Below are 25,632 nucleotides of genomic sequence, written 5' to 3'. Positions count from 1 at the left end.
ATTTTTGAAGGAAATTAATACTTTTATTTAGCAAGAATACATTAAATTGATCAAAAGGGAAAGTAAAGACAATTATAATGTTTCAAATAAATGCTGTTCTTTTGAACTTTCTATGCATCAAAGAATCATTGCTAATAAGAAACACTGATAATAAGAAGAAATATTCTTGAGCAGCAAATCAGCATATGGGAATGATTTCTGGAGGATCATGTGACTCTGAAGACTGGAGAAATAGCTGCTGGAAATTTAGCTTATTATAATACTTTTTAAAATATATGAAAACAGTTGTAAATTGTAATACTTTTTCAGAATATTGCTGTTTTTTACTGAATTGTTGATCAAATAATTGCAGATTTGTTGAGTGTAAAACTTCTTTCAAAAACATGCATTATAAAAATCTTATGCACCTCAAACCTTTGAACGGTAGTGTATATATTATAATATTTCTTACCATTTCTGCAAAACCAGCTCATTATGTTTCATGTATTATGAATCATGTTTTTTTTTTTGTCTGACCAAATGTAATCTTGTGTGATTTTTATTTATTTATTTTTAATACCAATGTATTTTTATTGGTAATAAAGTAGTAAACAAACAAAGAAATTCACTTTTTTTCACTGTGTTAGTTTAGCCCTGAGCTCAAAGCTGATTGGTCCATTGTTAGTGAATCTTCTGTGTCGATGCTTCCACTGTCAGTCGTGTAAGACACATGGTAGATTAAAGAGAATTTTCGGTTGAGTAAACACACCCAGCCAACCAAACATTCACAAATCTATGTTTCTGAAGTTTCTGAAATTGTAGAAAAAACCTTAGGAAATTTGGAAGCAAGGGAGGCGCAGGTTTTTGCAAACAGTAAAATAAACCCTTTTGGTCTTGTAGGTAGAGAGGGCTTATTCCATCTGTGGCACTATTGAGTACATGGCTCCTGAGATTGTAGCAGGAGGAGAGTCGGGACATGACAAGGTAAAGTGAACCGCTTATCCGCCCATTTTTCAAGTGCTATTTAATTACACATGTAATGTTCTTAAATTATATACAGCAACTTAAAAAAGTTTGACTTTGAAAGGTGATTCATAACTTTTTTGCACCAATCATCATATATTTGAATGTGCATTTGGTGGATATATAGGCCTTGTGTTGTGCTCCTGCAGGCGGTGGACTGGTGGAGTATGGGAGTTCTGATGTATGAGCTGTTGACCGGAGGCTCTCCTTTCACTGTCGATGGCAATGAGAACTCTCATTCTGACATTGCTGAGTAAGACCAGCACATACACACACACTCAGAGCCGTTTCCTCTGGGAGTACGGATGAGAGAATGTAATGATGCTGATTCTGATTGTGATTCCTCTTAGCAACTCTGGTTCCATTAATGGTTCTTTAAAAGGATAGTTCACCCAAAAATTTTTTTACTTGCCCTCATGTTGTTCCAAACCTGTATGACTGACTTCTGTATAAGACAACAGAAGGAACTTTTGAAGAATGTTGGTTGCTGTACGGTTTCAGTTCCTATTGACTTTCATTGTATGGAAAGGAAGTTATTGGGTATCAGATCTGTTTGTTATGAACACACATTGTCATATGAACAGATAGGATCAGTCAACTAGACAACGAGAGTATCATGAGCCTTACATACAGATAACAAGAATAGTTTTTGGGGGGTTAATCTGACATGAAGAAATAAGATGACTCATTGGAGGAAGTTTTTTAGGAATCAGACTTGAACCGATCTGAAAACTCAAATTCATTTTATTTTTGTATTCTTGTTTTGAATAATAACTGGTTCTCGGTTTCCAACCCTAATTCTTTCCATGCCTTTATGTGGTTAAACACCAGTTCTCTTGTTATTATCTTGAAGTCCGCCTTGCTTTGAAATCATGAGTTGACTGTTTGATTGCATCAGCATATTGATAATGATAATGACAATATCATTGAATTATCTTCTTAAAGCTGCATTTTTTTTCTTCTCTTAACCTGTCTTGGTTTTATTATAATTCCAATACAAATCTAAAGGAAGGGTACAGTTGGTGTTGTTGCTTTTTTTATTAAATTTTTTTTTAATACTCATGTTTTTCCCGATAGGAGAATTATGAACAAAGATCCTCCATTCCCCAAAGACATGGGGCCTCTGGCCAAAGACATTATCCAGCAACTGCTAATTAAAGACCCAAAGAAGAGGCTGGGCTCCGGGCCCTCTGGGGCCCAGAATGTGAAAAGCCATCCATTTTACCAGGCAAGACGAAAATGAATAATTTAATTTTTTCCCCACAATAAATAAAATAAAAAAATTTAGTACAGAATAATACAAGTAATATAATTGGGTTGTTAAAGTTAATTGAGATTCACTCATGCATTGAAGGACCAACATCTAAAATGTTTGACTATGGTTGATTCAGAAAATGAACTGGGAGGATCTAGCTGCTAAGAAGGTTCCGGCTCCGTTTAAGCCTGTAATTCGTGATGAACTGGATGTTAGCAACTTTGCTGAGGAGTTTACAGAGATGGACCCGACATACTCCCCAGCAGCACTTCCAAACAACTGTGACCGCATCTTTCAGGTAATAGAATTAATATCTACTTTATTGTATTAAAATATTTGTTTATTGGCAGATATTTTTGGTTATTTGCAAGTCAGACGGCCTAACGTGTGAAAGTGAGGAATTTAAACTGATAGTCCATCCAGTTAAAAAAATTGCTGTTAGTTTACTCACTCTCTGGTCATCCAAGAAATAGGTGACTTTTTTCTTTGGTAGAACAGTAAAGAAGATTTTTAGTCTTAACCATGGTGCTTGGTGATTCATAAAATGGTGCCCGTCTTGGAGAATAAAAAGCCTGTCATGCAACACAAAATTAATGCCCATGGCTCCAGACGCTATCTTGAGATCTTATGAAGCGAAACTATTGGTCTGTGCAAGAAAACTGAACATTATTACCTTTAATCTATAGCATCAGGCGAATGGGAAAGTACTATTCTTTTCAACTAACTGGTTCAGTTCACTAGTTTATGTAATCATGCAATGATATAACTTAAATGCAGCTATGTTATTTTTATAAGTTAAATTATATTTTTATTCATTATATTATTATGTTGAAAAAGCTGAATTTTTATAGCAAAATTACTTAAGTTTTTACAAAATCCTTCAGAAATCATTGTCATGTGTTGATTGCAAGAAACATTTCTCATATTTTCAGTGTTGAAAACGGTTATTAATATTTTTCTGGGAACTGATGCATTGATTTTTTAGAATTGTTTGATGAATAGAATTATTTGATTTAAATTAACTGTTTTTATCAAAAGAATGCATACTGCATGCAAGTATAAGCTTCTTTTAACAAAAATACTGACCCCAAATTTTGAATGGTAGTTTATTTTATGCAAATGTCCTCAAAATTAACTCAAAAAAAAAAAGCTGAGCATTTATTTATGACATTGAGAATGATTTTTTTTTTTGCACATGAGTGGACATTTGATGTTGCTTTAGAATATTATCGTTCCGTTAACCCTCCATTATTAGTAAGCAGGAAGTACCAAAGTGTATATTGGCAAGTCAGCCTTTATAATGATCACTTACGCAACATGAGCCTGGCTGTCTATGTTGATATTCAGATGAATAAGAGAGCTTTTGGAGATGTAATTATGGTGATATGGAGATGGATTCAAGCATCAGATGTGAATGACTATTTTTGATGCGGCTTGATCCATAACGTTGCCTATAGCATGATGCCAGCTGAAATGGGAGGCTGCGAAAGAGATGGTGTCTATGATTGCCTTCTGAATCCTTCAGTCTGGCGGATCAATGCCGCCATTAAACGGCTCTGTCATGGAATAAAAGGTCGGCGTCTGTGAGAACAACCATGTCTGGCTCAATTACTCCTTCAACCTTTGATTACCAACTTCATCATGGCTTTTCTAAGCGTTCGCCTTTCATGTGAGCTGGAATTTTGATCCTTCGTAATTCTCGGGCGGTACAATTGCAGCGACGTCTGCAATGATAACTTACGAAGCGCTCCACAGCGCACACACACGCACATGCATAGCCGCATATAAACCCAGCCACCCCCTCATACTCCTCACAATCTGAAATTAAACTGCATTAGAGGACTGTGATCATTTGAAAAGCGGGGCAATCAAATACCTTGGCTTAGCAATTAAAAGCATTTTTCAGGCATTCATCTCCTCATCCTTCCGTCCAGCCATCCTCTCAACCAGCCAGCCACTCCTCCGCCCATATAGCACACAGCTGCAGTCTGGCCGTGTAAGTGGGACATGGGCTGTCGGAGGCTTTATTTAGATGGGCGCACATGATACAATTACCGCAAACAATGTTACTGGAGTCCATCAGCATGAATGATTTGCAGAAATGCAGAAGGCCTGGGTATTTGAATTCTGTCAGTGACCCTAAAACGTCCTCTGCATTAGTTCTCTGTCTGTTAGTCAGTGTGTTTATAGATGTTTGCATCTGCAGGGCTATTCCTTCATGGCTCCCTCCATCCTGTTTAAGAGGAACGCGGTGATGGACGATCCGGGTCAGCTGTGCGGCGGGTCAGAGAGGCCGGGCTCCGCCGCTGTTGCCCGTAGTGCTATGATGAAGGTCAGTAAGCATACTGCTGATTTGTAAAAACATTACTATATTTAAAGCTGAAGTATGTCATTTTTCAGTGTTGAAATACTGTCTCCTCTCTAGGGGTGTAACGGTTCACAAAATTCACGGTTCGGTTCGATACGATACACTGATGTCACGGTTCGGTTCGGTTCGGTTCGATACGTTTTAGATACAGCAAAATGTAAAAACATCTCAACTTTTCAGAATGCCGCAAGCGCACCGCGGGTCATGTGACAAGAACCAACCAATCAGCTTCATCCTTTCCCGTAACAACGTTGAGAGCTCAGCCAAGATGAAGGATCAGCTGATCATAGTTGTATATGGATTGCAATTTTGAAATAAATTTAGTAGCAGAGCTACTGCAAGCGATTTTTAGAGCTGCAAATCCATTTATCCTTCGCTGAAATTTCCGCGTCTCATGGAGAGAGCACGTCATTGTTGCTTAGCAAAGACAGACGCCTCATGAGCGCTTCTGCCCGAGCGCTTTGGAAAGGAAACCACTCTCTTGCCATCACCATTATAGCTTAAAGGGAATCCAAAGTGCACCCAAACACCAGACCTGTTGGTTATTGGGGGATCTTCTCATTTCTAGTCTGTTAAACGCATTGGCTATTTTGCAACGAGCCTTCAGCGTGTACTGAGTGAGCGAGCGCCTGCTGAGTAGCCTAACATAAACATATAAGATGGTGTTTTTTTCTTCTTCGGGAGTGTCAGGGGCGTTGCCTGTTACGTTGTTTGGGTTATTGGGCTACCTTGTTGAACGCATATCATTATATTTCTCTCTCTCTCTTTTTTTTTTTTTTTTTTCAAATATAATTAAATACTCCAACGAACCGTTCGGTATACATAATGCGTACCGCGTACCGAACCGAAAGCGTCGTACCGAACGGTTCAATACGAATACGCGTATCGTTACACCCCTACTCCTCTCCCATCCCAGTTTAATGTGAGGTGCAAATGCCATTCATTTGTTGATTTGACCTACAAACATTTCTCCATTGCAACAGATGGAAAAAGGGTGAAATCTGCAGGAAACCTGTTTGAAACAGTCATTATTTTTGCAAAAACATTGAAAGAAATGGCAGTGATTATTAGGCAGTAAAATTAGTTTTCAATAGTGATAGACCATTAAACTACTATTAATATTTTGAAACCATATTTTCCCTTTTTTTTTTTACTAAAGAGATTATTGGTTTTTGAATATAAGTTTCACGCCAGTTTTGCATGTTAAAAAAGAAATATGTTGTTGTCAAGTTGTTTCAATCATGCTTACACACTGCCTCCAAAACTTTTGTCCGTAATAAAAAATTAATTTCACATCCGTAGCAAGGATTTTGATAGGAAAGGATGAAAAATACGAAAGGACGATCTGAACATTTCAGACAAGGACCTTAAGTCTTAAAAAACAATTATACAAGGTTACAGTTCACTAATTTTAATTATACATCGTTCACAGGTACAGTAACTTAATATATCAATTGCTTGCATAAATAATTACACTTTCTATTATTATATAATACAGGAGCAAATTATTTTTGGTAATACATTTACATTTTTGTTATACCATAATTACAGTATTTTGGTTGATTTTTATTTTTTCTTTGCTTTTCTAAAATAAAAGATTTTTACATTTACAACCAAAGCTCCCTTCACAGTCCATCCAGACCATTTATCAGAAATAAATCATCAAAAACGGATCATTCAGAATTCGTCAAACCATAAGCACAATAACATATGACGTTTGCAGCAGCTTCACATTAATCATGAACTTGATTCTGATAAATGTCAGTTTGCAATTCAACATAATATATAGGATAGCCAAACAAATCAGGGCTCATGTCAGGTCATGTTTTGGTGCCAAAAATCTTGATTAACTTTGTAAGTGGATTTTACCTGACCTCTGACAAACTGACTGTAGGACTCTCCGTTCTACATGAACTATGAGATGGACCTGAGGGAGAACGCTCTGGGAGAGGGAAGCTTCTCCATCTGCAGACAGTGCACTCACAAAAAGACTGGACAGAAATATGCCGTAAAGATCGTCAGTAAAAGGTACCAGCTATGCAGCCTGCTAATAGAGTCTTTTTCATGTATTTAAAGTTCAGTTAAATTATATGGGTTAATATTCGTTGAAATAATTTGTAGTTTTGCTGCTCTGCAGAATGGAGGCACAGACACAGAAGGAGATCGCTGCTCTCAAACTGTGTGATGGACACCCCAACATAGTCAAGCTACATGAGATCTACCATGACCAGGTAAGACAGTGTGTGAGACTGCAACCTAGAGCTCATGTGCATATCAAAGCCTCATTCTCTTAATCAACTCAGCTAGCCTGAATAAGTTTGAACTCTCTTTGTCCTTGCACCTGCCCCAGATTTAATTCCCTCCTGTTCAGAAACTGTCCCCTTCCTTTTCACTGTACTTCGTCTCAATTACAGTCCAGTCTTTATCAGAAGCAGCACCAAAGAAGGTTAAACTTAAATGGAGAAATAACACCACGGTTAGTGGTGTCGAATTGGTAAATTTTACTTAATAAATCCTAGAGAAAAGCATAGATTTACATTTCCTGCAGGGCAGTAAAAAAAAAATAGAAGTGCATCAGATCTGCTTTGCCAAAGAATATCAACGGGAGACTAAAAACAGACTAAAAAAAACATAGACTACGAAACTAAGACAGCTTGTACAGTAAGCACTGTAATAAAGTTTCTTTTAGAATTACAAAAATTATGATATTTCATCAAAATGAAATATTTTTTCCACTTTAATATTCTTGAAAAAGGAACACCATGTTCAACAAAGCTGCATTTATGTGATCGAAAATGTCATGAGAGTGTAATATTGTGAAATATCATTATGTACAATGTTTTCTATTTTAATATTTTAAAGTTTTATAAATTCATTTAATGGCATAGCTGAATTTTCAGGAGCAATTACTCCAGTTTTTATTATTTCTTAATATTCTACTCAAGAAACATTTGTTATTAATGTTGAGAACAGTTGTGCAGCGTTATATTTTTGTTGAACCCAAATTGTTGAACATCGTGAAAGAATTCAATTGTTTTTTTCAAGTTTTGATTTGTCTCTACCTTATGCTAAACTGCTTTAAATTACTTTTTTCCCCACATCAGTCTACACTCAATATGCCATAATGGTAAAGCAAAAAACAGGTTTTTAAAATGTATTAAAAATTCAAAAACTTAAGTGACTTTAATTCCTAAATATTCATACCTTATCTAGGACAGTTGAAATTTAGCCCAGGAGCATTCATATTGCTTGTAGATGTTACTACATTTTGAGTGAAGTTAACCTGTGGCAAATTCAATTGAATGGGAAGGATTTGGAAAGGCACACATCTTAATAACAGGTAGCTGATAATGCACATCAGAGCAAAAATCAACAAACAACAAACAGCTTTACTCATGTTATTTTTATTTTATGTGTGTGAGCCAGACAGTCCTGATCCATGGTCCTAATATTCATTAGTATGATAAGTATGGTAGCTTGAGTCAGTTGGGCACCTCCTCAGATCTGTAAAATGTGTATGTGTGTGTGCATGCCCACTTGTCAATTGGAGGTTATCAACCCCCACCTTCTGTACATAGTGCTTTGCCCCAGATGAAAAGCAAAGCCGCTCTGCCCGGTCAGGGTCTTTGTTCCTCTATACCAGAGATAATGACAGATATTAGCTTGCTCTTTTTCATTTCCCTCTCTTTGTTCTTTCCTGCACACACACACACGCACACTCGTATACTCTTTTCTATCTCTTCCCACCCACGTACGGCACACAAACACTTGTTCTGCCGTTCACTTATTCACACTTATTCAGCGTATAATGAGACTGAAGCTCATTTATTAAATCATTGTGAATCTGAACCTTTGCCAAGTGATTTTTCCAGCTCCTTCCAAGTTCAAAGGCAGTGTTCCCTCTGACTTTCTTTGTCATTAAATGTGCATCTCCACCAGGATAGAAGGCTTTGGACTTTATAATGGATTATTTATCTGTGTGATTGCGATCATATACTGTTCCATGTGGTTATTCTTGCAAGTAATGTATTTCTTTGTGGTCCCTAATTTTATATTTAGTCTTATGCCCAGTGGTGGTCCTAAAACTCTGGGGGCCCAAACCGAAGCTTTGGCGGTGGTTCTTCAACACTTAAATCTTGACTTACGAGCAGTTTCACTACCAACGAAAAACTATGAGTTAAAACAGTCAGTAGTACAATAAAAAAATTGTAAACAAAATAAACAATTTAGCCTACTAAAAATAATAGCATGCAACAGCAGGATTATTAGGCTACTGTCACTTTAAGACTGAATGAAGATTGAATATTCTCAACTGTTCACTTACAGTAAGACAAAGCTGACTGCATTTATAGTCTGTGTAAAGCAATATTAAATGTGTGAGTTTGTCACACCACAAAAAAGATGTGTTATCAACCACCCAGTCTAAACTGAACTATAAAAAAAGTCAATCAAATAAGCTATCAAAATCTTGAAAAAAATAAGCATTATTCTCTGCTCTCAAACGCTGGGAGTGCTATCATTCAACTGTCTTCCTTTAGCAGCTTAATTTAAACAAGGAGACTGAGCAGTTTTGTAGATTATCACAACCAGGTATTATGTATTTACATGAAGAAGGTGTAGATAGCCAGCTATTAAACTGTAGAATGTAGTAACTAACGGTAATGACAGTAACTCACAGCTGAGTGGTCCACTGTAGTAATCATGTGTGTTCAACTTCAAGCAGCGCTGCGCAGACCAATCGGTGAATGATATCAAAGTACTGAGAGAGTGAGTCAAAAGCATAAGGAGCTGTCCGCTCTCTATAGCTCTTGCTGTATTTTAATGTCAAACACACGCCAATTGGTTCAGATTGAACACATCTCTTATAGTGTTGGGGAGAGGCTGTGCTCAGTGACTCGATTGCATCGGGTCATAATTTTAGCCCCGCCCAAAAAACCTGAACTCGTGTGTGGTGAACATTTAAAAGTTCAAATAATATTTTCACGTTTACCAGCACTACAGTCTCAGAACAAGTGACACACTTCAGTTTAAAACAGAAAGAATAAAGGCATATTTACTTTTTGTTTACTTTTTCTTTTAATTTTCAATCTGTATCTTTGATAACTCTGTATCACAATAATCAATCATGTCATCATGATCATGATCAACGTACCACTCTATCACTGCCTTTATTTGCGCATCTTTTATTTGAAGAAGACATGATATGTGCACATAGACGGTGCTGGTTATAGTTCGGAGCACAAGAGAATATGAAATGTATTCACATAAACTCTGGTCCGGATATGAACTATGATCGGTGCAGAGAGTGTTGTTAAACTCATCATGGAGTTAGCGCAGAAACTGCTCACTCATGCGTGCTCCATGTGTTGTGTAATATTGTTATGTCATGTTTACAGAGGTGAACTGACAGCACAGAAGCTCATTCATGAGATTTGAATTCTCCGCTAGAAGATGACATCATGCATAATACAGTGTAGTGATTATATGTTAAGACTTAATTCTCATGAATAATACTGAGAAGAGCTTAGAAAATTTATGATGTAGACACATACTCTTCAGCTACGACACCCAATCACCACTGCAAATTAATGCATAAATGTCACCTTTTGATGTTGGTTCAACTTTGCTTTTTGAATCGGAGGAATGATTTTTAAAAAATTTAAAAATCCACTTTTTGCTTAATAAGAGACATAATGAGTGCTGCTTTTGTTTTCACTGATGTGAAACTTTGTATACTGTATATCTCAAAAAGTGTTTTAGGGTTTCATGACTAGGGATGGGTATCGTTAAGGTTTTAACTGAGTTACTACTCATACCGATACTGCTTAATGGTCCGGTACTTTAACGGTATTCTTATCGGTACTTTGTGTTGTGTGTGTGTTTTTTTAAGAATATGATTTGATTTATTTAATTATATCAAGAAAGCCTTACAGTAAACAAAAACAAAAAGGCATCAGATACAATCGAGGATAAAAACTAGGGCCAGGACTCGATTAAAAAAATTAATCTAATTAATTAGAGGCTATGTAATTAATTAATCGAAATTAATCACATTTTAATCGCATATAAATATTTGACCTGAGAACAGTGAGAAGTAATTTTTTTTCACTTGGATTTATAGTATACCATTGAATAATGACTGAATACATAAGCTTAAGCAACAAAATATTGTTTATTTTTGTTCAACCAAGTCTAGCAGACCAGTGCAATTTTTGCCATGAAGTGTAGCAATAGCATATTTAGAAACAATTTAGAAATAGTACATTTCAGAAATTCAGGAAGCTTATAGGTGCTGAAACCTTCTGTAAAGTGTTTTTTTAAGTAAAACACAATACTGTCAATTACATTCAGAACATTGGAAACACTGACTATTAGAAAACATCTGTCTGTTGCTTCAGAGGCCATAACATACTAAGTCCAACTCTCAATAACCTTGGCCAAAACGATAAAGAGTTCAACATAAACTGTTGCACCAACAAAATACATAGTTCAACATAAAGTGTAAAGTCCACGCTAGCTGCTATATGTTTTGCGTTGAGGTGATACTTGAGGTTCGATCATGTGCTGCGTTGATAAGCGAACGCTAGTTGGTGCTCCAGTATAATCGGTCCGCCGAAACTCATCCAGTGAGAAACGTTCCGCGGTGCAAAAAGAAGTTATTAAAAATGCGGGATTTTTTTTCTGTAATTAATTAATCTTAGTTAACGCGTTATTTTTTGTGTAATTAATTAATCTCAATTAACGCGTTAAAGTCCCGGCCCTAATAAAAACACAATAAATTCCAGGACTTATTTCCATTGTGGTCCTCAATAACAAGTTTTCTTTATTTTTTTTATGTAAAATTAATAATGGGCTTGTCTTGGACCAGAGGTGTTAGGAGGAGTTGGTTGGTTCATAGTAGTAACTAAACTAACTTGAGGTGCTGTGCATTTAAGTTAGACAAATAAATGTTTACATTTACATACTGATTTATCCTTATTTGGAATTTTAAAAACAAGTAGAAAATATGTTGATTTCATTCTCATTTTTCCCAAAAGAAATCAACAGAATTTCTACGTAAGGTTAGCAAACCAGGGAGATTTTACATTATTTTAAATTACGTGAACAAAGTTGATTCAACATGATTTTAGCATACATACCTGACGTAGATGGGGCAACAACCAGAGACGAGCTAGCTAGGCTGTCGATACACATCATGCACTTTTGCTTTGACAGATTGCTTGTGTTTACGCCCTTACATTCAAATATTGTTTTGCACTTATGACAATGAGGGTTGTCAGCATTAACTCTAAAGTATAACCACACTTGGTTTTGCTCTCTCCGCCATCGTCACTCTTTGTATTAAGCGGGAGTTTTCATACTGTTATGCGTGTACCGCTCGTTCTTGTGTGTGTGTGTGTGTGTGTGTGTGTGTGTGTGTGTGTGTGTGTGTGACTGACAGACAGCCTCCGCGGTTCTTGCAGATCTCACAGACAAACGTCTTAATAATATCGCAAATTAGAAATGTTTGGTAAGATAAAATGTGCATGATAACATTAAGCAAATCTCTTCGCCATGGTCACTCTTTATTATTAAGCAGGAGTTTACGTACAGTTAATGCATGTGCATGCGCTCGTTGTGGTGTGTGTGTGTGTGTGTGTGACTGACAGGCAGCCTCCGCGGCATGCATGAGAGTTCACGCAGATCTCACGGACAAACGTCTTAGTATGATCGCATATTAGAAATGTTTGGCGAGATTAAATGTGCACAACAACATTATTATGCAAAAATACATAGTACATAATTTTTTTTCCTCCAGTACCAAAAGCAGAACCGATACCGTCAGATCTTACTGATACTACGGTCTTTCATAATTTAGCCCCGGGGCCAGTTTAATACCGGGTTTCGGTACCCATCCCTATTCATGACCCTTTAAATCATCCTTGAGAGCAAGAGTGTGTACTTCGTGCATAGAGAAGATTGGCACTGCCTATTATTATTATTATTATTATTATTATTATTATTATTATTATATGAATGTGTTTGAGGCCAGACTTGAAACCTGTTGCTCACATAAGCACCAAAGCTCAACATTTCTGGAGCACATGCGATAACCATTGCGTTGTGACACTGAATGACTGGAGCTCTCTAACACTATTATAGTTAACTTAAAATGTAACCATAAAAAGACATTTTAATAAATAAAATAAACATTTACTGAAACTTATTTCATCTAGATGCATAGCAAGCATTTTTCATTTTCATTTAATTTATCTGAAAGCATAAAAAAAAAAACTAAAAACTAAAACTAAAACGAAAAAATCTAATGTATAAAAACTAAACAGAGTAGCTAAAATTAGAAAGTAAAAATATAAAATCTAAAAGTAAAATCTAGTTCAAAATATTAACAAACGTATAATAGTATGTCAATGCTATTAAAATAACAATACTTTATGTTTGTGTAGCTACACACATATCTTGTTCTGGAGCTCCTGCAAGGTGGAGAACTGCTGGAGAGGATCAGGAGGAAGCAGCACTTCAGCGAGACGGAGGCCAGCCGCATCATGCGCAGACTGGTGTCTGCTGTCAGCCACATGCATGATGTTGGTGTGGTGCACAGGGACCTTAAACCTGAGGTACAGCACGCCACAACACATCCACTGTCATTATCTCAAATGTACAACCCACATGTCACAGCACTCCAGCCTGATGGTTCCCAAAGTACAGGTTGGGCTGAACTCTACATGGTAGTTAGGCCTCAGGGATTGACAAGACTCGTTTAATTAAAAGGAAACTTGTTCAAGAAACATCTGCCTGGTTAAGTTTATGCTCCTCAATTTTGCTTGTATTTCAGTAGGGTGTACAGTGAATCAGTAAAAATATGTGTTCGCTTTATTTTTCTGACTGTGTAATGGAGTTTTCTCTTTGTAGAATTTACTCTTCACTGATGACACTGAGAATTCAGAGATAAAAGTTATTGACTTTGGCTTTGCACGGCTCAAACCCCCTGACAATCAGCTCCTGAAGACCCCCTGCTTCACTCTTCAGTACGCTGCACCGGAAATCCTCAATTATGACGGTTATGATGAGTCCTGTGACCTCTGGAGTTTAGGAGTTATTTTGGTAAGGCCAATATTTATACTGCATGTAATGCCTACAGTGTGTAAGGTATTTATTTTATTAATTTTTTTTTTTTAAGATTGCTCATTTATTTAGAGTGATAATATAGTCATCATTTACTCAAACCTGAATGACTGACTTGGTTCTGTGGAAGATGAAAGAAGGTATATTGGAGACTGTTGGTAACAAATCTGTTTTAGTTACTAGTGATTTCCATTGAATGAATAAAAAAAATCTGAAATGTTTCTCAAATTATCTTCTTTGATGTTCCATAGTTTATATTAGGCCGTTGTGGCCTAAATGTTTATGTATAATGTTCCATCAAATAACACATTTCTTTCTAATACTACTGTTTGTAATGTCTATTTAATAATTTGTAATTTTGCAAAAAATAGCTTTAAATAATCTTTTGGGGGTATTTTCACTGCCAAATGTAACTTGCAATTAATAAGATTAGTTAATCGATACATCATGTAAATAATTAATTACAAAATTAATCAATTGACAGCCCCTAGTGATATCATATAATGTATATTGGTTTTATATCGGCCACTGGCCACCCATCCAGATAAAGACATCGGCCTTCAAAAAAAAAAAAAAAATCCTTATCGGTTGACCACTATTCTGCACAGAAACCCACTTTAGGTTTAGAAACTAATTTTATAGAGAAGAGAAAGGGACATGTGCTAAATAAACGGAAGTATCTCTATTTCAGCCTTTTTTAAAGGAAATAAAACACTGAATGGTGCATTTTGTATGAATATATGAGTGCGTTCTCCCATTTCTGCAAATTGAGATTCTGTATCAACACAAGCTTTTGTCCTCCTTCATGTAGATTATTTACTCCTTTTGAATATGAATCCATGTCTTGCTGTTTGTAACACTTATTCACTTGAACACCAACCAAAATAAACAAACGATCAAGCCTTTCCAAAACAGCTTAGCATTGCTGATTAGAGTCCTCTCGATTACCCTTAAGCAGAAATCTTTCCAGCCAGGACTTCATTGAGAGAAAGATGAGAGGAGATAGCATGATGGAGCCTGGGGGAGATGTCCATAGCTGAGTTATTTTTGAGGCACTCTATACTGGGGAGCAGGACCTGGCTGGGGGGAGAACAGAGTAGTGCAGGAGAGTTTGACGTGATGATCTCTGACAGGCTGTGAGACCCTGGAGCTCTGCACAGCATGGAAAGAGACCACAGTGATGAGAGAGACAAGAGCTTTGTAGCTTACTTAGCTGTGCACTATTTTCCATTTACTTTTTATAACAGTTATGTGTTCTTATCTCTAATTTATTGATATAGTACATTTAAAAATAACAAAAGTTGATCAGTTTGTGTTGTGCTTAAACACAGACAAATGGAAAATGCGCATTACATCTGTCCGGCACACAATGACTTTTACAATATGACGATGTCCAGCTAGAACAAATAAGTCTTAAAGAACAATTTTAACCCTCTGGAGTCTAAGGATATTTTTGGGGCCTTGAGAAGTTTTGTCATGCCCTGACATTTGTGCTTTTTTCAGTTTCTTATAATAATCTAAATGGGTAAAGTCTAATATCACTGTAATCAGCACAAACTGGGCTATAATAATATGTGAAATGCATGCATGTACATGATTGAATTTTTGAGAAAAAAAAATGTTATGCATGGTTAGTGAAAAACTAAAAATGTTAAATCACTTGAGTAAGGCAATAAAACACATACATAAAATTGGTTGCCGGAAAAGTTGAGAACTGGAGCTTGTAGCCTAGAATTTTTCTTTCTGAATGATGTGAAAATCATCTTGTTTACTCACTCACAGAAAACAATATATTGATTTAAATTTTCTAAAACACTTTTTGTTGGTAAAAGTCATATGCGAGTAGGCGTCAACTACCATGAATATCATTGTGATTTACACCTGAGAAGACAAAGCCTGCATAATGAGCTGCATAATGAGCCTCTCATTCAACTGTGCCACTGTGAGGGAGGACTTACAAGAAAGAATGTGAGAACAAAATAAAAGTATATAATTTTATGTTTGTAGTTTATTAAGAATATATTTAATTATCCTACAACATAATTTTATATCCACTTGGGGGAGCAGTTAAATAGTTTATTAGGGACAATCAAAGCTGACTTTCAAACAAATTTTTTGGCATCCTTCAGTCACACAATCCTTCAGAAATCCTTTTAACAATCTTATTTTCTACCAAATAAACCCCATTTATTATCATCATCACTATTATTATTATTATTAATGTTGAAAAGAGCTGATAATATTTTTCAGGTTTTTTTAGGGGGAATAAATCGAAAAAACTGCATTGTTTTTACATTTGTTAGAGTTATCTCTATTTGTCACATTTATATTATTTACATCAAGCTTTTGAATGGTATACTATTGTGTATTATTGAAACTTCATAATGTTTCACTTGATTATACATTTAGTCAGGAATTATAGTTTGGAAAAAGTATTTGGAAAAAGTCTAACTAGTAAAATGTTTACACTTTATGTGAAAACTAGTACAAATAAGTAAAAAGAGATTTACTCATGTTTATGATCTCTGCTGAATAAAGTGCTTCATTCTTTTTTCTGAGGAAATCCATTTCTCAAATCCTCAACCACATCACATCTCTTTGGGGTGATTTATGTCTTAGTCCTCTCATCGCGAAGCAAACAGTAAAATAAAATAAAAACTTGTAGAACAGTCTCGCTGCCTTTTCTTCTGTGTGGGCGTATTCAAGCCGCGCGCTTCAGTTTGAATCTGAATAGCGCGTTCAGCGCGGGGGCGTGGTCACATTAAATATAATGAAGGGAGATATGAAAAACAGACATTGCGTTGTTTTCATATGGATTACTTTATCTCAGAATATTTGTTTTCGGCAGGACTTGTTTAGTTTAAAAGTAGACATTCCAGGCTTTCTATAGATATCTCTCTCATGTCTCTTCACGGAGTTACACTTCATTTTAATGAAATGTTTGTACATGACGATCAGCGGAGACAAAGACTGTAGACAGCGCACCTTGTTTGTTATCTTTATTTTATTAGTGCACAAAGGTTTTTTGTTATTATGTCTGTATCCAAAAAAAACTAGACCCTTTACAGATTCGATTGATGTATTGCTCTTATCTGTACGATTAAAACTGAGAGTGTAATTTAAGTTCTTTTCGGTGTTATCAGGAGAAAATGACTCAAAACGCATATATGCGTTAATCGACTCGAAAGGGTCGACTCGAATTGAGGACACAATGAAGGGTGGCTATTCTCTGACCTTGGCACCAACAGAGAAGGCACAGTTATCTATTATAAGCACCAAGAATGAGTAAGGTGCAGCTGGTTGGCACATTTAAGAGATCTGATTTAAACTGACATTAGTGTAACAAGGTTCCGTTTCACTTATAAATTTAAAAGCAAAAAACAAAACCGTATACTGTGTCCGTAGAAGAAGCACGGTCCCTCTTGATGTTAACAGTCAGAAGCTCACTGATTGTCCTGTTCAAGACAAGAAATATTTTAGTTTGGTAATAGCTCTAAGCAAGAAGATTGAACTTTTCAAACCCGCCTTTGACATGTTGATAGATGATGATGATGTGTCATTTCGATTTTATATTTTGTTTCTAGCGTGATACTGTAACATTCTTTCCAGGGACTACAGAAGAAAAATGTCCTTTGGCTAATTTTTGCATATTTACAGTAATGTTTATTAATGTGCACTGTCCCACCATTTAAACATCACCTTGGCAATAAAAAAAAATTTAAAACAGACATTGACAGGTATAAAATCATTATACATTAATAATGTGACATATTTCTTGTCACGTTAATTGTAAGGCAGGACTTCATTTTATTCATCAGGAATTGGTGACATATTCAAAACAGAAAGTTGTCTCAGAGGTGGATAAAATGATAACTTTTTCATGAAATAAATTTGAAACTTAAAATTTTATACCATTTTTGTTTTCTTTGGAATAATGCAAACTTATGTTTTGTGCACCGTAAAACCAAGAACATGTATTTGGACAATAAATTAGACTTTAAAAGGAAGGTACAGCCCTGTATCATTTGCATAACAGTGAACAATGTGAAGAAAATTGGTTGTAAGATAGAACCTTGAGGTACCCCGCATTAAGCTGCACTTGTGTTTTTTATTTCGTTGCAGTACACCATGCTGTCTGGCCAGGTCCCATTTCAGTGCCATGGGAAGAGTCTAATGCACACCAGCGCGGAAGAGATTATGAGGAAGATCAAACAAGGAGACTTCTCTTTCGAAGGTGAAGCCTGGAGGAATGTGTCCATTCAGGCCAAAGATCTGATACAAGGTAAGACACAGCTGAAGATGTTTAGAGACCATTTTGCAGTGATTTAAATTGGAATGCATTTGTTAAAACTAAAATGTGCCTGACCTACTCATGGTTCAGAGCTGCTGACAGTGGACCCTAACAAGCGGATAAAAATGTGTGGCCTACGCTATAATGCCTGGCTGCAGGATGACAGTCAGCTCTCTTCCAACCCTCTTATGACCCCTGACATCCTGGGATCTTCTACCATATCAGTGCACACCTGTGTCAAAGCCACCTTCAATGTAAGAAAAATGTGAATAAAAATGAAAAAAAAAAAAAACCAGAAGGATGCTAGAAAATAAAGCTTACAACATAGCATAATACTGTTATTATCTTCCCCAGGCCTTTAATAAGTGTAAGCGGGAGGGCTTCCGACTCCAGACAGTTGACAAGGCTCCTTTGGCCAAACGCAGAAAGATGAAGAAGACCAGCACCAGCACAGAGACCCGCAGCAGCTCCAGTGAGAGCACGCAATCTTCGTCCTCTTCCTCACAGTCTCAGGATAAGACTCCAACAGATGGAGAGACAGCCATTATTCCCCAGGCCTCTGTGAGCACACCTCTCACTCTTGGTCCTGACGATGAGCCCTCTCAAGGCGAGCCTCAGCCTGCCTTCACGTTTTCATAGTGAACCCATCTGAGAGTCGGACAACAGGATAGGTTACATAATTAGGATACATAATTATCCCACCGTTCTTTCTCCTCATGCTCTGGCAAGGCTGTACAACTCCAGAATTTGCATGCGAGGACCAACTCAAATCCATTACAAGCAATAGATGCATACCATGAGTGCTGAAGGCTGAGCTTGAGTGAACTTCTGGCTCACGTTCTGCATGGCGAAACTCCACTGCATCCAGTCCGCTGTCTCAAACAGGAGGGAGAACTTCACTTTTAGGAGCATCAGACCTTCCACTGATGGTGAAAAAAGGAAAGTCTGCGTCTGCAGTGTCAAAAAAGAAGAAAGGGATATGTATTTTAAAAGAATATAAATAGAATTTGTAAAAGAGGAGATTTATTGTTTATACAGACTTCTGTCAAATTTGGTATATGATACATATTTGGTATATATTAATTTGCCAAATATGACAGCTCCATTTGTGCTGGGAGCTTCTTGGTATTGATTCACATATCTAATTTCGGTCTTTGACTTCTTCCAAAAGATTTTACTGAAGTAGCAAGTATTAGGTGTTAATAGTTTCCTTGGAAGCATTTCATTTCATTGTAAAACTCTTGTTAGGTAACCATTGCAAGGTAAAAAAAAAAAAAGTCAGTTTGTTTCTTATTTAAATGTTATTTGAAATTTCTGTTGAGATCCTTTCCTCAGGTTATTTATTTGTTCTTTAAAACTTATATTCATTTTTTAAGAGACTGAAGGTGAAGTCACATTTACTCTTGCTCTAAGAATTTTTAGGGGAGAAATCCAGTTATATCCATAGGAATCTGTGCATTTAGAAATTTTGCAAAGGTGTGAAACATTTCTCCACGCTGATTTTATGTCAGGTACAGTTTGTTTTCACACAAATTTGATGTGTTGACCAAAAGAAAGTGACTTCTGTGTGAGCATTACTTCGTGCGTTGCTAATATCGACAGTAGACAGTGGAATTTTTGGGGGGTTTATTGCTGAAATTTAGCTAATGTGACCGCATCTTAAAATGAGAGAACTCTAGAGGTGTTGCTTTGGGTGTTGTTTTATTCAAGGTTTTATGCTTGAGTGTACGTCCAAGCTGAGAATGAATCTGCTTAAAGTCAACGTGAATTTAAAATCGATTCATTTTAAATTTTGAATCCACCAGATTCTATAGTAAACAGTGAGAAACCAAAATGTAACTCTTTCTTCCCCTGCAATGATTATTTAGGCCTCTCAAGCTATTGGATAATGCTAACCAGTAGCTAAATGGCTCTTTTGCAACAGTTTTAGAAAACTTGCATTAAATCTGACTGTATTCTGCTTCGTAATGCTGCCACTTTTCATGATCCAATCAGTTTCTGGTGGATGGACTCATGTCCCTCCCTACATTTTTCTTGTGATACTGTTTCACTAGAGAATCACATGAGAGAAAGAAAATGGGTTTTGATTCATGCTGACTTCATGCATCTGCAAAGCCTAATGACACTCTTATCTTACAGAAGATAACTACGACTGCAGGGCCACATTTTAGCCCGAAAAGAAGTTATACGCTAGCTAAAAGACATCTGTGGCTTCCTGTTTGATAGTGACATGTTGTGTTTTTGGCCCGGTGTTAGATAAAAGATGCTTTAAGACATGTCGCGGCAGAGTCTGTGGTGTTTAAAACGATGCTCTTGCATTTTTTCTTCTTGGCGTCATCTGTTTTACAAGCCTTTGAGGTTTTCTGACAACGAAGGTGCAGTGTTGCAGGACTCAAGTTCATATTTTCAGTAACGTTCTGACTCTTTTGAGTCCAAATGTAGTCTTTTTCCTGACTTGAGTACTACACTCTTCTATAGTAGCAATGCCATAGAGGAGCCATTTTGGATTCTCAAAACAACCTTTCAGTGAAGAGTTACTAATGTAAAAAATGTTTTCTAAGTGTGAAGAACATTTATTAATCTGAAAACCCTTTTTCCACTTGGTTCCATGGCTGTTAAAGGTTCCTCGATGAACCGTTGATGCCAATGCAGAACCTTTAATTTTCTACAACGCTGCTGAGCTTAATATGTGTTTCTCTGTGTTGGTGTTTTCTAGCTAGTGGTGGCATTTTTACAGTTGAAAGGAATGGTTTTATCTTTAACCTGAATGACTATCTGTATTATTCAGAGCATTACGCTGTGATGGCTGACATGGTGGTATTCATATCTTTCAAGCACTAAAAAAACTATTTGAAAGGCACTTGAACACTACATTGCTATGCAAAACTTATTTTCTTCCTTTCCTCTTATGTTTCTGTCCTGAAAGACTTTTATGCATTAGAAAATCTAAACAGTGCCTCATCAGTGCAAACGTAACTGCCATTTATAGGAACAGACGCAAGGCTGTGGTCTCTTTAAGTAAATCATGCATTCCACTTCCTGTGCCCCAACCGAGATGAGACATCCTGTCATTGAGCTTTTAAATAGCAAAGGCTGGATTGGGACCCAGCGGCGGGTACGCATGCACAAATGCACACACACATAAACTGGTGCTCCTGCCCACTCGAACCCGGGCAAAGGACAAGAGCAATAAGAACAGGAGGAGCTCAGCTCACTTTCATGTGGCTGAAAGCCGCTGCGTTCGGCCTCTTCCCCATCACTGCTCTCCCTGAAGCTCCCTCATTACTGCCTCCTCCTTTTGTTTGGGTATATTAATAGAACGGGATTAGGGGAGGCAGAGAAAGTCCTACATTTGAACTCTCCTTGGGGACAGAGGCATTATTGGATGGTTTGCCGTGCCGCTCTTTGTCCCACTGGCTCCCTGCATCCATTCGCACAAACATGGAGCTTGTTTTAAGTTTGATACGTTTTCAGGAGGTTTTCCTTTTGTTTTAGCTGTTATGAGATTAAAGGCCAGACGTGGGTTTTCGTTCAGTGTTTATAGAAGTGTAGTGAGCATCGGCCCTTAAACTGAACCTATTCCTTTGATCTGTGCACTCCATTTTTGTTGCCCTATTTAGTGCTCTTTGGTGCTTGTAAATTGTGTTGTCTGCTTGTGAAATGTAACTGAGAGCCCCGTGCGCTTGTATCTGTGATAGCGGCGGGGGTGGGCGGCTCATCTGCTCATGGAGATGGGCTGATTAGACTTTTAAGATACACCTTGATTTTAAAGGGGCTGTGGATTTGAAGTTGGAGAGTTGAGTTCGCCCCAAATCAAAATGCTGTCATTTACTCACCATCCAACGTTGTTCCAATTCCAAACCTGTATAAGTGTCTTTATTCTGTTTAACATAAAAGAAGATATTTTGAAGAAGGCTCTTTACCAAATATTTAATTGTAGCTATTGGTGGTGGGTGCTAAAATAGCTACCGTCAAATGTTTGGTTACCAACATTCTTCAAAATATATTTTTTTGTGTTCAACAGATGAAAGAAATTCACAATGGTTTGGAATAAGTGGAGTGGGTACATGACAGATTTGGAATGCACTGTGAATAGATTTGTTTAATTGCATGGAAACTTGCTCTCATTCTGGTTTGTGACATCTTTAGTACAAATTGTCTTGTTCTAGAGATGGCTATGATCTAGGTGTTAAAGTCAAACTTTCAAAGATCAAAATTGTCATTTGAAATTAAAAAAAGAAAAGAAAAAAGCAAGTAGCCAGTAATACAAAAAGTGGCTAGGGGTAGTTCACAAATAACACCATTGAGATCTTTTTTCAGAATCAAAAGTTTAGGTTAAAATGTAGAATTTTGATATGTATATCAGTGGTTCTCAGTGGCTTAGATGTGCAAAAGTCATGTAAATTAGGAACATTTTAATAATTCCATGGGCATTTTAATAATAAAATTCCAAATATTTTATCAGCTGATAATTTAGGATAAATATTTTTGCTAATCTTTTTCCTCGATCAAGTATGAACAGCTGGAAAGGTCATGGGGGTCTTTAATTGTTGTGGACATTAAGGGTTCTTGGAGTCAAGCATCTTGAGAATAACATTAACTGTATTATATTACCGTATATGTTAATTATATTAAATTTTATTTTTTACCCCCTGTTCACTTTAGTAGTACTGCAAATTAATTTGTTAAAAGTAAAAACTTAAACCGAGTTCTCTCAATAAGAGTGAAATTTATGGTGGGACTGAAAGCTGGATTAATGGGTTCTGAAAACAAAAATGAATTACATTGTAAAATATATTCAAATAGAAATCTTGCTTTAAATGTAAAAAATATTTAGTAAAATCTTACTAACCCCAAATGTTTGAATGGTACTTATTGGCTGTGTGCTTGTAGTTTAGGTTTTGTTTTATGTGACTGGGCAAACAATATTTTTTTGAAGTTTGTTGTCCCTGGCACAAAGCTTTTATTCAAAATCCTCGGAAGTTGCATTAAATATTCATACAGTGTTGGAAAATAGCTTTTGACAGTTTTAAATGGATTATGTAACATTTTGTTTGAATGGATTACTGCAAACGAAAACACACACTGTACATTGTTTTGATGTGTCTCCTCTTCCAAACACTGTCCCGTTTCCTTTCTATAAAGTATCCATGCATGCAATGCCTTGGGATGTTTGAGTCTCCACTCAAGTCTGAATCTATGGAAAGGGGTTTTTATAACTGAATAAATGACATATCAGTTTTATTTTACCAAAGTCATCATTTGTAGCAGTGAAACTTAATGCAAAATCACAGCCTTTTTCAACACACACCAAGCTTTATTTTCTATTTTTTTAAATAGTGGATTCTTTAAAAATCTGTTGATTTGGTTAGTCCTTGTCCATGTGCTTCCATCTTTCAGCATCTTCCAGCATCTCCTGCTGTGAAACGCATTTATAAATGTGATTCTGTTTATTTTAAGAGTCATATTAAGCATCATATCACTAGCACAATCCTAAGACTTCATTAGATTTTCTTTACCCTGTCTGACGTATAAATGGACCATGTTTACCTTAACTGCACTTTCCACAAAGCCACCAAAAAAAGCATAATGCGAAATGTACATCATATGCGTTCTTGCTGTCTATGCTCTTATTTGTTTGATAATGTAACTGTCAATAGTATTTGTTTGGTGTTGCAGCAAATTCACATATTGTGATCGTGATGATCTAAAAACGTCTAAAAATGATATGTCTAGCAAAGCCACTTAGTTTTGAAATGTGTATTTTTGCATTTTATTGTCCATTTGCAAAGGGAATTTGGGATTTAAAGTTTTTGTATACATTCACAGACTCCTGTGTGTTCCTCCTGATGTGCAACCAAAAGCTGCCACAAAGGGGCGCTGTTTGCACAGTTTTAAGTTTGGGTTGCTGGTCATTGACTATGGGATGTGTATATAAGAGCTTTTCTGTCTCTAGACTCTGTATTAGTCTTCACTGTGCACTAGATGTTTAATATTTAGCCATTACATGGAGATAGATTTCAACATGAGACCTGAATGGCTTATCATAAAAAACAGATGTGTTATCTAGCTGGGCTAGAGTTTTTTTCTCCTATTAATTTAATTTAATACAATTAATTATTATTAAACTATAATGCTTAAAAGCACTAAAATAAAGTTATATTTATAGTGAGTTTTAATGTATTTTGTAAGTGCTAAGCCATATACTCCACCACACAGAATGACACTGAACTCTGTCAATGTGTCCATTGCTTTGTTTTCAAGAGTAGATGGAAAGTTCATATTTTCGAGGACTGTGTGCTTCTATCAGTCCATTGTGTTGATACAGATGCGAATCGGAGTGTCTTGCATGAGTGTTTTAGTCTCCGATGAGTTGAATCAACTCTGTCTGTGAGATGTCAGAAAGTTTGCTCCTTTTATTAACCGTCTTGTTAGCAGTTGCTTTCCTGTTTGTTTTGTGATTCAAAATATGTTTGAGCTGTTTATATATATATATATGTATAAATTTAAAAAAACTACTAAGGGCTTTAACGTTTTGAATACATATCTTATTGAACGAGTAATATTAAATTGTCACAAATGGAATAAAACCTCTTAATTCACAAAAATGCTCATGTGTTGTGTGCATTTATTGATGTTTATTTCTATATTTTCAGTTTACATTGTACTGAGTGGCTACTGTAATGTTTTATCCAAATATTCTTCATTTATGAAAGAAAGAAAGAAATAAAAGAAAAACTTCTTACAGACTTGTTTGAAGCCCATGAATATTATCACTCAAATTTAGTTTTCCCTTAAAATGTAAAGACTTATGTAATTCTTTTTTTTTTTATCGGTTATATATAAAATATTGTGTGTATTAAGTTTATAGATTCGATATTATAATATAATATTGATATCCCCAGACTCTTCCTCAGACTCCAGACTCACACGCACAGCTATATATACAATATCTATAATCTATAAAATTAGTTTGTAAAATAATGTACAAAAGTATATTTTCATAATGCGACCATTTGCATTTTATCTTTCAAAAGACAACACCATAATAACACTAATAATAATTACATTTGTCAAAAAAATAATTAATATGAAAAGTCTTGCCATTTATGTTTTACAATATATTATTATTAATGTTAATTATAATAATACAAGTATCATGGTGATGTCTTTTGTTGGCTATTATATATTAAGAATCAGAATAATATACAGAAGATTATTTAATTGTGCTGAATCTTTCAAAAGATAATACTATACTACTACTAATAATAATAATAATCGCTGTTGCTGATATTATTATAACCATCAATAATTACATTTGTCAGAAAATTGTGAAATATGAAATGTTTTGCCATTTATATAATATTCCACCATTTATCTATTTTACTATCTTCTTCTTCATCATCATGTCTGTGTAGGACAAGTGTAGGTTAGAGATTGTCTGTCTGAAAATCTGACTTTTTAGTGGACTTATCCCCCCATCCACCAAAACATGTTATATTAACCTTTTAATAAACCACGCCAGAGTGACTTAATTTAGTGTATATTTTAATGGTTGGACACTGTTCTCATAATGTACATCAAAATATGTCA

At 36.0% G+C, this 25,632-nt stretch overlaps 1 protein-coding gene across 1 annotated transcript in view; it reads left to right on the top strand.

Moving 5' to 3' along the window:
• Positions 1-24,624, top strand: part of LOC113117320 (ribosomal protein S6 kinase alpha-5-like) — a 34,986-nt gene extending 10,362 nt beyond the window's left edge. The window contains exons 6-17 of the mRNA XM_026285921.1: positions 880-963; positions 1,152-1,255; positions 2,080-2,230; positions 2,394-2,555; positions 4,464-4,589; positions 6,520-6,653; positions 6,763-6,856; positions 13,070-13,240; positions 13,536-13,727; positions 17,871-18,030; positions 18,130-18,293; positions 18,394-24,624. Coding sequence (XP_026141706.1) covers positions 880-963; positions 1,152-1,255; positions 2,080-2,230; positions 2,394-2,555; positions 4,464-4,589; positions 6,520-6,653; positions 6,763-6,856; positions 13,070-13,240; positions 13,536-13,727; positions 17,871-18,030; positions 18,130-18,293; positions 18,394-18,678 — 1,827 coding nt within the window. The 3' untranslated portion in view covers positions 18,679-24,624. The remainder of the gene's footprint in view (positions 1-879; positions 964-1,151; positions 1,256-2,079; positions 2,231-2,393; positions 2,556-4,463; positions 4,590-6,519; positions 6,654-6,762; positions 6,857-13,069; positions 13,241-13,535; positions 13,728-17,870; positions 18,031-18,129; positions 18,294-18,393) is intronic.
• Positions 24,625-25,632: the final 1,008 nt, after the last annotated feature.

Source organism: Carassius auratus, chromosome 17 (assembly GCF_003368295.1).
Source record: "Carassius auratus strain Wakin chromosome 17, ASM336829v1, whole genome shotgun sequence".
Taxonomy (NCBI): Eukaryota; Metazoa; Chordata; class Actinopteri; order Cypriniformes; family Cyprinidae; genus Carassius; species Carassius auratus.
The sequence above is the reverse complement of the archived record's forward strand: the minus strand, read 5'-3'. Positions and strand labels throughout refer to the sequence as shown.